Source organism: Dermochelys coriacea, chromosome 22 (assembly GCF_009764565.3).
Source record: "Dermochelys coriacea isolate rDerCor1 chromosome 22, rDerCor1.pri.v4, whole genome shotgun sequence".
Classification (NCBI taxonomy): Eukaryota; Metazoa; Chordata; order Testudines; family Dermochelyidae; genus Dermochelys; species Dermochelys coriacea.
The window spans coordinates 9045136-9061577 of NC_050089.1; the positions used below are offsets into that span (position 1 = coordinate 9045136).

Below are 16442 nucleotides of genomic sequence, written 5' to 3' on the forward strand. Positions count from 1 at the left end.
AAAATTTGGTTTTATCAAAGCAAGAAAAGCTGAGAAGTGGGTGGAATTTGTTCTCTAAACATTTATTTTTCATAAAATTGTAACAGCTGGAAATAAGAACTTTGTCCAAGAGTGGAAATATTCCATTTAGGAAAGAAAAGGAAGGCTATATATACATAGAATGGACCTTTCACTACACATAAATCCTTAATCACTTGCAATTATATCAGATTTCAAGGTATGACAGTGTCAAGCTATTCTAGATTTGTAGAAAATATAGAAACTAATAATATTATGAACAGGGGACAGCATGACACCAAGGGAATGATTTAAGCCAACAGCCATTCCAGTCATGTAAGGTAACAAGCTGTGACAAACATACCAGGTTCAACCAAGCCAGCATTCCTAATGGCTGCACTTACAATGGGCTAGAGCTTATGGCCAAGACAGACTTACGCATCAAAATGGACAAGCCATAAGTCCTGTGCAGTGAATAGTCAGCCATCACTAGATACTGCAGCTTCCTGGCACTACCAGTTGTCCTACTGCAAAGCATGTCATTAACTGCTCCAGTTTATAAATCAAAGCAAACTTTTGTATGTGTGTGTGAATATAAACAAATAAAACGGAGGGAGATAAAGAGGGACACTTGTACACACAATGATCCATAATTATAGCTGTAAAGGGAAGAGGAGTAGTTCATGGTCAACGTGATGAAAGTTCTATACAAGAGCTTTTTGGAACTACACACTGTGTGGATGGGGAAGTGTCAGTTGACTGGTTTCAGGGGAGCTTTCCGAAGGGATCTCCTTAGACTTGCAGTTGAGCTGCTTTTTCTGCTGGATGGAGAGTCTACCTTCCACTGACGAGGCAGGAGCCCTCTACAGAAAGAAAACAATGACTGTTGGTTTATTTAAAAAAAAAAAAACAAAAAAAAACTACACCAGTATTATCTATAGCCACTGGTAGCTAAGGCCTGGGTTGAACTTACGGCTTATCAGGTGACGTCAGACAGAGAACATCTTTTTGTTGATCTTGGGATCCTTTTTTTTCTGCAAGCGACATTTACAAGTTAAACACGCAATTTTATCCTTTTTTTGGGGGGAGGTTTGGTTTTATTTTAAAAGTTAGGAGCATGAAAATAACTTGCCTTGAGCTGAAGAAGGTGTGCGCGTCAGGCTGATGAAACTGACCCCAGCCCCAAAGGTCAAGTTATCAACAGTCTCTGAAAGAAACACACAGATCAGCAGTCAGCTTGTAATGCAGCCATTGGGCAAGACAATCCCTTTATACCCAACTCACACAAGCATGCATGCTTCTTTCTGGCCAACTGAACCAGGTATCAGCTCATCTTTTACATAGAACAAAGGCAATGCAATGAGATTGGTCATCCTCACTGCCCACAGTCAAGTTTATACCCAATACTGATTGAACTTCTGCAAAAATTTCCTTCACACTGTGATTTCTGGGAGTAGGAACTGCATCAATGTCCCTAAACAAGGCAAATCCCTATCCCTTCTGGGTAGTAAAGTCATAGCCTGTGTTAGTATTTTTAGGTTTGCATGTGCTTCAGGAGGAGGATAGAGGCACATATTGCCAAGTGAATTAATAAAACTCTGTAGATGTTTAGCTAAAAGTCTAACTACCCCCTACAACTTGTTCTTTAATATTTAGGAAAAAAACCTTAAGTTCAAGTCGGTGCGAATAGCTGTTACTAGGAAGCTAGCAGCATTAGCAAAATACCTCCATTTCCTACAGTAGATCTCTACACTAATCCTTAGAAGTCTATATAGCAGGAAGCCAAAGAACTGGTCATTCAAGGCCATTCTAAAAGCACCAGCTGCCCTCTTGTCTTGGAAGTACAGCGTGCAAGCCTGTGCCTCAGTCTTCAAGGTAACATACATGCACATGTTCATGATAATCTGTTTTTCACTATTAGACTCGAAGGAACCTACATTCTTTGGGGGCTACCAGAGAGTTCTCCTTTCCTTAAATGGAAAAACTACTCATCCACATCATCTCATTCACACCTGGTCAAGCTCCCCCTGCTGGACACTCACCAGACTGCCGCCTTTGAATCCAAACACAGGATCCTGTATACTTCCTAATCCCACTGCATTGAGCATACAGACACTGTCTCTGGCCTCTAAGGCTCATTCTCAGGGTACCGACTTGCTGTCTGGTACCCTTAGGACTCCACAATCCAGCTGTCTTTGGCCATAATCAGGGAATCACCAAAGCATGCCATTGCTGTCCAGCTTTATTATTTATCTTGCCTGGATTGGCTTTTGACTCTTGTGAGACTGGCCTCTGAATTTCCTGACTTTATGCAGTGAAAGCCTTATCTTAAGGTAATGTGGTTTTCACATAGGACAAATGACTACACCTGCCTCATTTTACTGGATGCTACAGCTTTTTAGTACAAGAGGGAGAGAAAGAAACGGCAAACAAAATTACCACCAACTACTCTTTCCATACTCTGTTTTTATTGAAGCCCTCCATAGATTATATAGTGTTACTGCTGGTGTTTGCATTTACATTCTATAGTGAAGTAGTCTATTCTCTCCCAGGCCCTCTTACCCATTTTCACTGTCGAGAGCAAGCAATAGATGAGAGAAAGACCCAAGGGTGGCAGAGACTGATCTGCTAGCCAGCAGAGAGTCTTACAAGATACAGGGATGAGAGCCAGCCTTTCAACATGCGAAGTCAGAAGTGATTTATAAAGAACTACATCTGCAGAGTTTTACAAATGATAGACCAGAGAAAGAAATATGTTCTCTTCTGATCCTCTAACAACCAACAAGGCCCAGTGCCACCGTGCAGACACCTCAGTACAGATTAACTGAAGCAGCGATAATGCACAGTACAGCTTGTCACTGCTGAGAATACAGGCTGCCAGGAAACAAAGAAGGATTTTAGGCCTGGTGCCACTGGGGATTAACATTCTCCCCATTTTACAGCATATGGTTCTTAAGTAGAGAAGCAGCGCAAGCCCCCGAGACAGACATGCAGTCGATGAAGGAAAGATTTCGGCTCTTTATAATATCCTAGTAGACAACATCTTATCTGCAAAAAGCATTAAGTGCTCAGGTAGCCCAGTGGACTGGTGTGATGTAGATAACTAGACAGACGTAACTAGCATAAAAGAGTGGAGAATACACAAAGGGTAAGGGTCAGATTGTCCATTAAATGCAACCGTGTTCTGTGTTTGGCTTCTGTTTGCACATGGAGATCAGATATTTGCACATGTAAGCAGCCAGTCTGCTGCCTAAATGGCCATGCAGATATGTGAATACCCACTTTGTGTGCACACGAGGTATTTCTACACAACTAAGGTACAGGCAATTGTTCACACCTAACTTTAAATGTCAGGCCAAAACTGTTTAATGACATCCAACCTGTCATTGCTACAGTTAAGATGGAGTTTCCTTTATTTTTGTGGGGGAGGGTGAGGAAATTAATCCCACACACAGAGCAACTGGTATAGTATGTGCCCTAAAGAAATTCAGATGTGGGAAAGGAAAAGGAGAGCAGACGAAATGGATTGATAAGGCAGCTCAGCACAGTAACATTTCATAGTCCCTTCTGCATCCATGTTCCAGTTCATATGAACTGTATAAAACTGGGGCTCTGGCACTGTACCGCCCACCCAGGAACTACCCCAGCGATCTCCTCCAAAAGGATAACAGGAAGTGGGCTGCCACATTTCCCACCATCTCTGCTCATGCTTGCCTCATTTAGATGATCAGAGGGATTTGGATTACAGACACCCCCTGATTTATGCAATCGTTCCGTTCCGGAAAGCCTTGTGTAACTCGAATTTTGCGTAAGTCAGAAACGTATACCCATACATTACGTAAAAATTTCCACAACTCGAAAATCCTATTTCTGGCTTATGGAACTTTTTCCGTAAGTGTGAATTTGTGTAAGTCGGGTCTTGCGTAACCCAGGGAACGTCTGTATTGCCATATGTCATTCGGATACTTCTAAAGTCCTAAGAAATGAATAATCAGCAGTCTTTTATTATCACAAAAGGGATATTGTGTAACCCGCAGGAACTAGATCAGAGATGGCTCCAATAAATGGAAATTTTTCAAGGTCAGGTTTTCTGAGGCTGTAATTTAGCTACCACCGACATAATGGGCAGAGACACTTATGAGTGACCTGTGTATCAGAGTTCTCCCAATTCATTACTGCTGCAGTTTACATAGCTTGTTTCCACAGCTGAGAACAAAACGATTACTGCTTCTCCAGCACTCACTTCAGCTCTTATTTAGAGAAGAGTTCACTCTCTGAGAACACTTCATAGGTTATTAATACCACTTTATCAGATCCAAGCCAATTGTGCAAAGATCTTTCTGCTATCGCAGCTCGTCAACACCTTCAATGATAGAATAGGTCTCGGCTGGGCCCTGAACTGGACTCTTCATCAAACAGAAGGCAAACGCCTAACAGGTATCTTTTCTCGTGTGGTGGTACTCTGTTCATGCTTCCAAATCCACAGTTCTGAGCAGAGCAAGATGATCACAGGAAGCAGTGCTGAGGAACAGCACAGGCATTCTGGGAGATGCAGGTCAGTCCAGGCAACACTCCAATCAGATGATGAGCCAGGAAAAACTAGGGGAAACTCCCCTCCTCAGCAGCCCAGAAGTTGGGAGAAAAAAAGAGCCACCATTCCCTCCATTCATCAGCCAGGAGCACAGGCCCTATCATACACTGACTCGACACTAGAATGTCATGCTGTGGCTCTCAAAAGTCTTTCGTTTGGCCACCATGGCAATATAGCTATATAACAATCCAGAGATAAGTGGCTCTCCAGTAACGAAAGGTTGACTACCGCTGCACTACAGTGGGGGCTACGTTGGTGCATCTGTACAAACAAGGGAGTTCTTGGGCAGCGTGGAACATATGCAGTTGGGTTACTTACGGTCAGGAGTACTGATTGCTCGGCCCACCAGGGAAATGTTCGCTCCAGTAGACTGTTGGTTTAGGCTACACAAAGATACTAAAAGTAACAAGAAAAATAAAAAGTTAAGGACAGAAAGCTGCTCCCCAAGACAGTTCTACAACCACACCTCCTGCTCAGAGGTCTAAACAACCAAGTAGCTTCCACATTATACCTGCTCTATAATGGACAAAAACCTGCTGTTGGCTGCTTACCTTGCTTGCTGTCGCTTGTGCTTGCTGGAGAAGAAGGCTGCCTTCCTCCTACACTCTTGCTGCGCTGCTTGTTACTGGCTTCCATGGCTTTCTTGGCAGAGTTCAGGATGGCAAGAGTGCTCAGGGACATCTGCCTATTGGGCAAAAGAAGCCACAAACGCTTTAAGGGGTTTCCTTCTACAAGTCACTCCAGATGAGAAGATGTAGGGAAGATCTTGCTCACTCCCAACTCACTTTCAAACCCCCCCAGCAACCTCCCTTTCTCTCACACACTCACACAAGATAAGGCTATGGTGAAATAGCAGGTCTAACTATTGCTGGTATTCACATTGTTGAGCTGAGCAAAGAGAAGATGACAGGCAATGCAATGGCTCTGGTGCCTTGACACACTACTTAATGTCCGTTTGCACAGCATCATTCTAACCCATTGTAAATTTGCAATCCATACCTGGGTCTAAATGGCTGCTGTTTCAAAATGCCAGCTCTGGGTGTAATAAATCCAAACGGAGCAGGGGAAGCAGGAGACCCAGATGACGAAGACCGTCTCCCAGCAACAGATGACTGGGCTTTGTTGTTGTGGCCGCTAGGAGGTACCGCTGTGTCTGAACTTGGGGACTGCTAGGGAAGAGAAGGGGAAAATTGGTTTGCCATAATTCCAGTGTTTTATGCATGTAATTTACAGGACTGTCACACATACACCATATCATGTTACGTATACAATATGTCTCGTTAAGATGTGCCAGGGAGCAGTATCTACAGGCCAAGATTTTCAAAAAATCACTTGTGAATCTGGGTGCTCAACCTGACACATCTTAAAAGATGTCTCAATTTCAATGGCAGGAGTTGAAAGTCAAGCGCCTTTAAAATGTCATGTTATGTAGTCAAAAATTGAGGCGCTAAGGATCACTCATCACTTTTGAAAGTCTTGTCCTACAATATCTGAAGATATATATAATTTAGCTATTTCTAGTCAAGGGTGAGTTACTTCAGTAGTGACACAGTTCTGTTTACAAGGTGTAATGTAGGGAGAGGTGTCCCTATCACAGAAGAAGCTGTAAGAAATACAGCTGCCAGTTCCTCAACACCCATTGAGAGAAAGAACTTTGCTAGTTAGCAAAGGACTGGCCACAGCCAGCAAGTTCAAATGGATGCTCTCAAGTTAGACCTGCAGTTTTGGGTTTTATACAAAAACGTTCTCCCTAACTTTTCAGGCTATGTAGATAAAGGTTTTCATGAGTTTTCTGATTGTATGAACACTGTGCGTGGTTTAGATTTACATATTTGAGAATAGCTTGCAAACAAACATTGCAGGATTGTTCTAGTACAAAGAGAACCAGGAATTGAAATTGCCTAGAAAGTGAAGTTGAAACTGACGAGTGATATTTTGACTGTGGAAGTATAGAGCAATGCCCATAGTATATTAGATTGTAAGATCTGTTTGTATTTATGGATGTGAGAGAGATACGGGTTTTTGTCTGGATGGGGTTTTAAAAACTGTTATCAATGCCGCTAAAAAAATAAAGCCCTGGTCAGCAGGAACTATAGTGGTAAGAAAGATACAGGAAAGCCAGTCAGGTATTATCCACTGGTCCTGTAGCATGATTTATAGCTATAAGCTGTATGACCACTGGGTGCTATTGCAGCATACACCTTACTCTGGTGGATGCCAGTACCTGTATTGTGTTCATGACATTGATGACCTCTGTCTGACTTTCTCCCATCTCTCTCTCCCTGGCCAGTTGCTCTTCATATTTCTTCATGTCATACTCCAGCTCAGCTGCCAGCTGCTTGTCTACCGCAAAGAAGTCTTTGATTTCATCCCGATAATCTCGCATCACTTCCTGGAAGGCACAACAGTCAATTTATTTTAACTTCCCCATCTTAAAATCTCAGCTGACCAACACTTACTTCCCATGTTCACATCATAGCTCTGAAAGTCCAAAAGAAAACGCTAGTTGGGACAGCGGAACTGTTTCTGTTTAAATGAAAGAGAGTCTATCAAAGAGGTCTACTGCTGATTCATGACTTTATAATGCTACTCATTGTTATGAACATTGAAGGTTTCTGCCCACTCCACAGAGGGAAGTTTTTTACTTAATGTACGCAGCCCTCTTCTGTACTCCCATCACCACCAGAGCAACCTGGCTATTGGAAAGGAATGGTTTACCCTACGAAGCTGTACAATACGTTTCACTGGGTTTCAAAACCTCCTCATATGGTGTTAGAGCCGTGCAGTGGGACTGGAAATAATAGCGGGAACAGGAAAAATATACTTTGTTGTTGGCAGGATTGGGTGGGTGGTAATTTGCACTAAATCAATCACCAGTTTGTCATAAATAGAATTTCAGCAATGTGAAGTAAGTTTGGGTTTTTTTTTTTTTTAAAATAAAGGTTTTAATACTTAAATTTAAGCAAGGGATAAAAAGAGAGACTCGATGTCTATTATAACAGGAGTTAAAGTATTTTTTACATGGTTTAAGCAAGATTTGTTTTATTTTTTAGTGGTAAAAATTGTATCTGAATTTTGTGTGGGTGTGGGTGTGTATAAAAATATTTTAAAAACTGACAATTTTTTTTTATTTTTTTAGTAGCATGTAGCAATCTGTCTCTCTCGTGGGATTTGTAAGATCTAAGGTTTTTGCAAGAGGAATGGAATAAAAATGCAAGAAACAATGCAGGAGCGGGTGGGAGTGGATACTGCGGGGCAGGACAGGAGCGGGATTAAAAAACAGCCCACGCAGGGCTCTACCTTGGCTTCTACTTCTGGCCACACTTCCAAATTCGCAACCTGAGAGAAAATCATAAGTCTTTCCTTACCCGGAGATAGTTCATGAGGTCTCTCAGAGCTGGAATCCTAGTCTGTTCCAACAAAGACTTCAAAGAAGTGATTATTGGGATGATGTTTTCTATGAAGATCTTCTTCTGAACCTGTAGTTTAAATAACACACAAACACTTAACATGACAGAACAAGGGATGGTTCATTTAATTCTTATGTAGATAAATGGCCCCTAAACAATAAACAAGTAGCAGCTTAATATAAGCACACATGTAGCATAGTGATAGATATGTAGTGATGGTTTCACTTTATCCCAATCCGTGAACTGCCTTTTACGCTGGTCCACGTCAGTCATTCTCATGGCAAGTTGCTGACAGCTGCATCAAAACCTATCATTAACTTCAAATGCTTCACCCATCAGTGTCTCTTAGAGCCAAACTGAGCCACAGTGTAATTCCACTCATTTTAGTGGAGTCCTGTCTGTTTACACCAAGTCTGAATTGGGCTCTTGAACTAGGGAGAAATCATTTTAAATATGTTAGTCGCCAAACTACTGGCGCATTCTAATTCAAATTGTCCATTCAAGTGTAGGTAACCTCCAGAAATCAGCACTCCTTTATAGGACATTTTCATTTTGCAACACATGCTGCTCGCACAGATTCACCAGCTGTCCCCAGATCACAAGGAATATATGGGCATATAATCTGGGGAGATGGGTGGCAGTCCCTACGATAGATCAATGACTTTACTCAAGATTGTCCCTAGCTGCAGGTTTAGATTTCATTCAGTGCTGTGCCCACTCTTCCCACTGCATGCCAAGTGGTACTCACTTGTGAGATGAGTTTCTTTTGTGCTGCCTGCATGACAGCATTGGCCATGGCCATTTCATCCTCAACTGGCTGGATATCTTCATCTGGTTTAGATCTCATAGCAGACAGTTTGATCTCTTTGCAGCTAAGGACTTCAAATGTATCTGAGAGCAACTCATTGGCTTCCATGTCCAGTGGGAGGATGCCATCCACAAAGCATGCTGTAAGAGATCAGGAGAAGGAAGATTTTTATTCCCAGAACCATGCTGCTAAATATAAGCCAGGGCAGAAGGGTCCCTGTGCTGCACCCAGAGGCTAAACAGATGCAACTGGCTCATCATAGGATTTATTTTTACAGCACTCATTCTGTGCCAAAAATGATGCCCCTTACCCAGGATGTTCAGGCTGATTTTAGAAGTGATGTTGAACCTTTGCTCATCTGTAAAATGCTCTAGCAGGAACCTGTAGATCTGCATTCTTTTTCCTTTGTTATCTTTCCCCTTCAGAGAAAAGAGATTCTTCTCCCTGTATAGATAAAGACATTTTACCTCGGGCTAACACATGTACATGGAATTACAGAAATAACTAGACTAAATCTAGCAAGAAACATTTGAATGCCACCTTAAAGGTCTAGAAAATACCCACACATACTATTCAGAAGTCTCTCATGGAAGGTGCCAGGGGGAAGGCAGAGTGTTGTTACCTTAATATGAAGTATTCTTAGGATTTTATCTTTCATTGCTGCGTGCTATAAAAAGTGACCATGAAAGCTTTGCTCCAGGCCCAATGACTGCATGCCCAGCAGCATCACACTGATATTCACATACAACTCCCATTAACATTAAAAGAGAGGTGGCCAAATATTCACTGACCGCTCACTCTGGGGGAATTTGTTGTACTTCTCGTGTTTCTCATAGCTGTTGAAGTGGAAAATGCACTCGATGAAGTGTTGGGAGAACATGACTGGATTCCTCTTCAGTAACAAGTGCACGAGGCAGAACTCCCCAAACCTGGGTACAGAGTTGAAAAATTAAAACCACCATTAAACCTCTTTCATTTTGGGGGCCACCTCCTGAATTATGGTGAGGTGTCCAGCTAATTCAGCAACCCCACAGGTTGTACTTAAAGGGCATGGCAGAAACAGACTCTGGAGAATTAAATCTTCCTCAATACGATATTTAACCCTTTCATAGACTCATAGACATTAAGGTCAAAAGGGACCATTATGATCATCTAGTCTGACCTCCTGCACAATGCAGGCCACAGAATCTCACCCACCCACTCCTGTGATAAACCTCTCACCTATGTCTGAGCTACTGAAGTCCTCAAATCATAGTTTAAAGACTTCAAGGTACAGAGAATCCTCCAGCAAGTGACCCGTGCCCCATGCTGCAGAGGAAGGCAAAAAAACCCCAGGGCCTCTTCCAATCTGCCCTGGAGGAAAATTCCTTCCCGAACCCAAATATGGTGATCAGCTGAACCCTGAGCATGTGGGCAAGATACCCAGGAAAGAATTCTCTGTATTCACATCAGGGCTTTGAGAAAGATGCTGAACTATTTACTTTAAGCCCCGTTTTTTCCCATCCAGAATTGTGCTGAAAAGCTTTCAGCATCTATGGTGCACATTTATTTCTCTTTATAATTCAACACAGTTGAGAGAGAGAGAGAGAGAGAGACGTAACTTTGGCGAACAATAAACCAGGCATAACTCTTGGCCTTGTCTACACTATGGGGGGAGATCGATCTAAGTTACGCAACTTCAGATACGTGAATAACGTAGCTGAAGTTGACATACTTAGATTTACTTACTGCGGGGTCCACAGTATGCAATATCGACTGGAGACGCTCTCCCGTCAACTCCCCTTGCACTTCTTGTTCAGGTGGAGTACAGGAGTCGACGGGAGAGCAAGCTGCGTTTGACATCGATCGCCGTGTGTTGATCTCCGGTAAGTATAGACAAGCTCTATAGTGACTTCCAAGCCTAAGTCCTGTTTTAAAGAGTGACTTAGACACTTAAGAGACTAAGGCCCAGATTTTTAAAGGTATTGAGGCACTGCTGCACCCAGCATCACAACACCTAGCTGATTTAGGAGCCTACAACATATTTTCAAAAGGGATTTAGGCACTTAGAGTAATTACAGCTTTAGCCTGGACAATGATCAGTTGAGTTGATAATACAAGATTCTGTTACAAACAGAAGGCTTCTTCATCCCTCTCAGCCTGGTACACGCTGTTGTGGATCAAGACAGTAGTTTAAACAAACAATGACAAAGGTTTTGCAAGCTCAGTGACCTTGGATTATGTTGACTGATGAGATTCAGGTTTGACTGGGAGTTTGGCCACACACAAAAGAAGGAAGAAAATGGCCTTGTGGTTAAGGCACTCAACTAGAACTCAGAACAACTAGATTTAATACCCGGTTTTGCCATAAACTTCCTGTGCGACTTTGTGCAAATCACTTAGTCGCTCTGCGCTTAAGTTTCCCATCTATAAAATGGAAAGAAGAGTTTCTCCTACTTCAGAAGGGGATTGTGAGGTTAAACACAGTCATGTCTGTGTCATACTCAGACATGACTGTGATGAGCACTTGAAAACGTGTAACTACAATCTCATTTCAAAGCTACCACCCAAATGGCAGCTGCTGCTAGGGACAGGGTGCTAAATTGGAACAACAGGATTCAAATGCTGGGAAAGATATGAAAGCCTGCTCAGATAAAGGTATTTTAGTAGAGCAGTGTGGGGACACAGGACCAGGAAAGCTAAAGTACTGAACTGGAGGGTCTCGGCTAGAGTGAAACGCACAGGCATAGCTGTATATGAAAGCTTGCATAGTTCTTACTTGCATTAGATCTGGCTCTTGCCAGTGCTGCTGGCTGTCCACAGCAAGCCAAGTTGAGGAGCAAAACAGTACATTACATGAGACATTAGTCTTTGCAACAAGCTGGCCCATGTCCTTGAAACAGACTTTAACTTATGAATTCAATTAACTTTGCAGGTCCACTTTTTGGTTTTTACACTAGAGGTCTGGGCAGAATTTTCAGGAGCTGCTGAATGGGTTGTGCATGGAAAAGTCATAAGCAATACTTAACTGATTTTACTTCCTACCAAGAAATACAAAGGATGATGCTCACTCAGGAAACACCTGTGTACTGGGAAAATATTCAGGGAGTTTCCTGGACTTAGTTATCATCAGTGATCTGACCAATGGACAGCAGCTGAGCCCTGGCCTGAGGCACAAGGGATACCAACAGGTGGAGGCTAGGCATGTTTGCACAGTAGTAAAGCGTTCACAAGGGAAATGGATTGGAAAAAAACCTCTGGCCTAGAAAAGATTTTGGTGAAGGAGCTCTTATGCATCACTTACTCTCCGATGTCATGCCTTCACCATCTAATCTGGCATTTTATATTAGTTTACATTCTGCCCTTTGCTATTCTGGGAGATCCAAAACACATTCACTGCAGAAAGTTCAAAGTCCTTTACCCATACATACCTGGCTTTAGGTATCACCCGAGTTCTCTGAATTCTACGGAAAGGAAGATGGTATGTATGTGTAGTGGGAAATGCAAAGGGTTTGAGATCTATCCCTACACCAGTCCAGGCGTCAGAACTACAGGTTGCTTTAGTGAAAAACACTTGCATGAAGGTAAGCCCAGGGAGGAGATAGGGGAGGGACAGAAATAAAGCTAAAAAGCATCTAGGTGGAACATGATTTTTAAACATGGTTCATAAGAGTGTGTGTGAGATGGGGTGGGGGGGAATCCTAACAACAAAAATTGTTAGACACTCATTTTGTCTAGACCTATGTTTAAAAGGGATCTACAAAGGATTTTTAAAAAGGGCCATGAGGCACTTTGGCTTTATTTATGATATATCCATAAGGCCTGTCTTTTTGGGAAGGGGAAAACTGAGAGGGTTTCTCCTTGCTTTTTTACATATGAATTTTAGGTCTTGTCTGCCTTAGAACAGTGTTGTCTTGAGAACTAGCAAAATGCCAGCACTGGAAGAAAAGATATTACCAATAAAAAGGGTAATAATATATACTACCTCACCTACCTTGTCTCTAGCATTGCAAGAGTTAGAGAGTGAAATCTGAACTATTTAAGGGGAAGGATTTTTATCAGCAGCTCTTTAACTCCAGTTACTAACATTTTAGACATTTGTTAAAGATTCAGCTACCCCTATTCCACATATGAAAGAGGGAGAACTCACAAACGTGCTCTCTGACACCCAGGAGATACACCTGCAAAACCAGGGAAGACCAGGCTTGCTGTTTCTCAGTTAGAAAGCAAACAAAAACTTCTCAACTCCCCCAACCACATTTTTCCATGTCTTATTAAATCAGAAATGGAAAAAAAGGGCAGAAGCCATTAAAAAAAAATTCCCTTGCAGCTCACCTTTAAATACATTCCCCAAGCAAGTCCTAAGGGCCTCAAAGTTCATCCCCATTTGAGCAGGCTGCCCAAATTAATAAGCTCGACATGCAATTGTTCCAGATGTGATTTAAGGTAAGTATTTGAGAGCTAAAACGAAGGCTGAATCATTCAGTCAGCAGCTCAGCAGGCCTTGCCTAGGAAGTGCAGCTTATGTAGTCAGTAAGAACATGCATTGACACCATGCAGGTGAAACCCAAGCACGTTATGGTGAGATAAGAAGAAAACTTGACCCTTTGCTATGAATCACTGTGCTTTGGGAGCCTACAGGAAGTCAGACCATTAACCCTATTTGAAACTGGGGTTAAGTTCGCTATTCCAGATGTAAATAGCTGTGTGGGCACTGAAACAACGCAGATCATTGCCCAAGCAAAACCTTTTCATTCGAGTACTTTAAATGGGTCATTGGAAAAAAAAAAATGTTAACGGCTTTAAAAAGGAGCAATTATCAGGTCAGTTTTCAGAGTATCAGCTGTGTTAGTCTGTATTCGCAAAAAGAAAAGGAGTACTTGTAGCACCTTAGAGACTAACAAATTTATTTGAGCATAAGCTTTCGTGAGCTACAGCTACATTCATCCGATGAAGTGAGCTGTACCTCACGAAAGCTTATGCTCAAATAAATTTGTTAGTCTCTAACGTGCCACAAGTACTCCTTTTCTTATCAGATCAGTAGGGTTGTTTTCCCTCCCAGAAAGTTAATAATTAGTATTGATCTGAGAGAATCGGTAACTGTGCTGATTCAAGTGGTATTTTGCTTCAAGGATTCAAATTGAATTCAATCTAGTGTACAATAAAACAACAGGAAAAGCAGTTAATGTAGAGAAGCAGTAGTTACCTTCTGACATGCCTATGACGGGGGGTGTGTCTAAAGTCATCCCCCTCTCTTCTCCCCATATCAAAGTCACCAATTATGTGCAACAGAATAAGCACCTGACAAATTAGTTTAATTGCCAAGAGAGTACAAAGCAGCAGCTGAAAATCAAAGCATGTATATGTTCTACTTTCCAGAAGTCAGAAAGGGAAGCAAAGTAAACAAAAATCCAATTTTATATATTTTGCAATGTTAGTCATTGCAAGGCCAAGAGCTGTATGTCAGTCCCGACCTGGAATAAAGGGTTTTTGTCTGTGTGCATCTGCTGAATATAAATGCCCACAAACAGGCTTCCAACAGAAACTGTTATTGTTCCGTACCTAAAGCGTTGTGAATACGATGCAGCAATGCCGCCACCTACTGGGAAGAGCCAGGACGGATTATGAAAGTGCTCATGAACAGCCCCAGACTGATGGCCCTGGCTGTAATCCTCAATTTATTTGGAGTAAGCAGGAACACTGGCAGCGGCTGGGCAAGCTTCCGCTGCACGCATCATCTACCCATCCATTCCCTAGAGGAACAAACTGCAAGGGAATTCATCTCCCCACTCAGTCACCGCCCTTCCTACTGAGACAGACAACAAGGGTCCTTGTCAGTACCAAATACGGTGGAGCTCTATATTAACACCCATCCATTAAGAACTAGACTAGAACCACCAAATTACTGCACCAAGGCCAAAACGGGTGTCTGACAGTAATAACTTATGGTAACTTTTGAACTACGTTTGGGTAAAATCAAGATCTCTAAGCCCACAGAACCCAAGCAATTCAGATTTCAGACTAATTCTGCAGGATCCCTGGTATCAGTATCGCAGGAGATCTTCAAGCCATGGTATGATGTTTAAAAGGAAAATGAATAACAACATGCAAAAACAAGTTAGAGTATTGAACTGTAACCTAAGTCTACTATGTAAAATGGGAGGACAGTTTTTAGAACACCTGTTTCAAAGTTCCCATTCCCACGTGTACGTAAATCAAGGCAAGATAGAAAGGGCAGAGCTACCCTGTAGTCAGTGCCACCCTAGGGTACTCCCTTGTGGCCTGATGTGTCCCTTCTAGCACCCTACCTCGGTTTCCTTCCAGTTTACATCCAGAATCTTTAATAAATTAAAGTCCAGGAGAGAGGGAACATTAAATATCATCTGGTTCCCTAAAGAGCCCTTTTGGCCTCCCCTTAGTTTCCAGGTTTCACAGCTCTACATCCAGGGGGATTGTGTTTTAAATCCTGGCCTCTATGGCCTGAAAACTCTTCTCCCCTCAAGTTCAGGGGTTGCACAGCCCTCCTTCTTGGGGCCTGTGTGCTGGCTGAATTCTTCCTCTCAGCAGCTCCTCCTTGACCGGGCCTGGAACCTACTTTTGAGTCACCCACTCAGTCAACTCAGTCTTTTGATCCACCCCAAGTGGGCCTAATAACCCCAAATACCAGTTAACACTGGCTTGGGAAAGAGGGGAGTCTTGCCCTGCCTGTTCTATAAAGCAGACTTGGGGCTTTAAATGAACAATGGTCTGGAATGGCCCTACATCTTCCTTCTCCTAGACACTAACTGCTTCCCTGGACCCTCTTCCTCACTCCCAATGACTACTTCCATTAATTTTCCTGGCCCGCATCTGCTTTCCCTGGACACATGGAAAGAGTAACTGGCCTCGCCAGTAATGTCCTCTGATCTAGAGGCCAGTACCCAATTCCATGCACACATGAAAGAGGGAACAGATTGTATCGCTCACTGTTCTCCCTCCTGCCACTCTCGTACTTTCAGATGAGGTCAGGCTCGGAGTGAAGTTTCCCACTCCTCCATTCCCACTTTCAAAATTTTATTAGGGCATAACTAGGGAGAAAGGGGGCAGGGATTGGAGAGCACATGATCTTTCTCATGGAGATTTCTCACTTACATTCAGAATTAACAGCTGGGATGTGAGATTCAGTTTGCTTTGCTCTCCAGATAGTTTACGGAACTGGTATCCTACCTTGCAATATCTGGGTTGGGATCCACCAAAGAACTGACAAATCTGAAGAACAGGGACTCCTTCCACTTCACAAACTCCTCCTACAGGAAAGAAGTAGACAGTGAACCGTCAGCATGAACCAGGAATGAATGACCCTATTTGATTTTTCAGATTGAACCCAGATACACCCTCTGGGTCATATCAGGAGGCACACAAAATAAAGTTCAAGATTCCTTAATTCTGAAAATAGTACATTTATTTAAATGCCATAGCAGCAAGTGTCTTGATTTACCATTAAATGTTAGCAGAAAAAGGGAAGAGAGAGAAAATTTGAACTCCAATGCTGAGGTGCCAAAAAGGCATTCCTTTACACTGTTCTCATGAATAAACACATTGATAATCTATCTACCTAGGATACCTTATTAAACTGGGGGTAGACTATCTTCTGCCTCTCACATATTGATGTCCACAC

General features: G+C 42.5%; 1 protein-coding gene across 2 annotated transcripts in view; it reads right to left on the reverse strand.

The window, feature by feature from the left end:
- Nucleotides 1–41: 41 nt before the first annotated feature.
- NCAPD3 (non-SMC condensin II complex subunit D3) overlaps nucleotides 42–16442 on the reverse strand; it is a 49625-nt gene continuing 33224 nt past the window's right edge. Inside the window, exons 24-35 of one of the 2 annotated variants that reach the window (XM_038380930.2) lie at nucleotides 15992–16071; nucleotides 9598–9735; nucleotides 9117–9250; nucleotides 8747–8946; nucleotides 7957–8067; nucleotides 6813–6980; nucleotides 5588–5757; nucleotides 5140–5273; nucleotides 4907–4984; nucleotides 1130–1204; nucleotides 971–1031; nucleotides 42–860 (exon numbers count right to left, since the gene is read on the reverse strand). In XM_038380930.2, the coding sequence (XP_038236858.1) occupies nucleotides 749–860; nucleotides 971–1031; nucleotides 1130–1204; nucleotides 4907–4984; nucleotides 5140–5273; nucleotides 5588–5757; nucleotides 6813–6980; nucleotides 7957–8067; nucleotides 8747–8946; nucleotides 9117–9250; nucleotides 9598–9735; nucleotides 15992–16071 (1461 nt within the window). In that variant the 3' untranslated portion in view covers nucleotides 42–748. The remainder of the gene's footprint in view (nucleotides 861–970; nucleotides 1032–1129; nucleotides 1205–4906; nucleotides 4985–5139; nucleotides 5274–5587; nucleotides 5758–6812; nucleotides 6981–7956; nucleotides 8068–8746; nucleotides 8947–9116; nucleotides 9251–9597; nucleotides 9736–15991; nucleotides 16072–16442) is intronic. The other variant, XM_038380931.2, reaches the window with a different exon arrangement.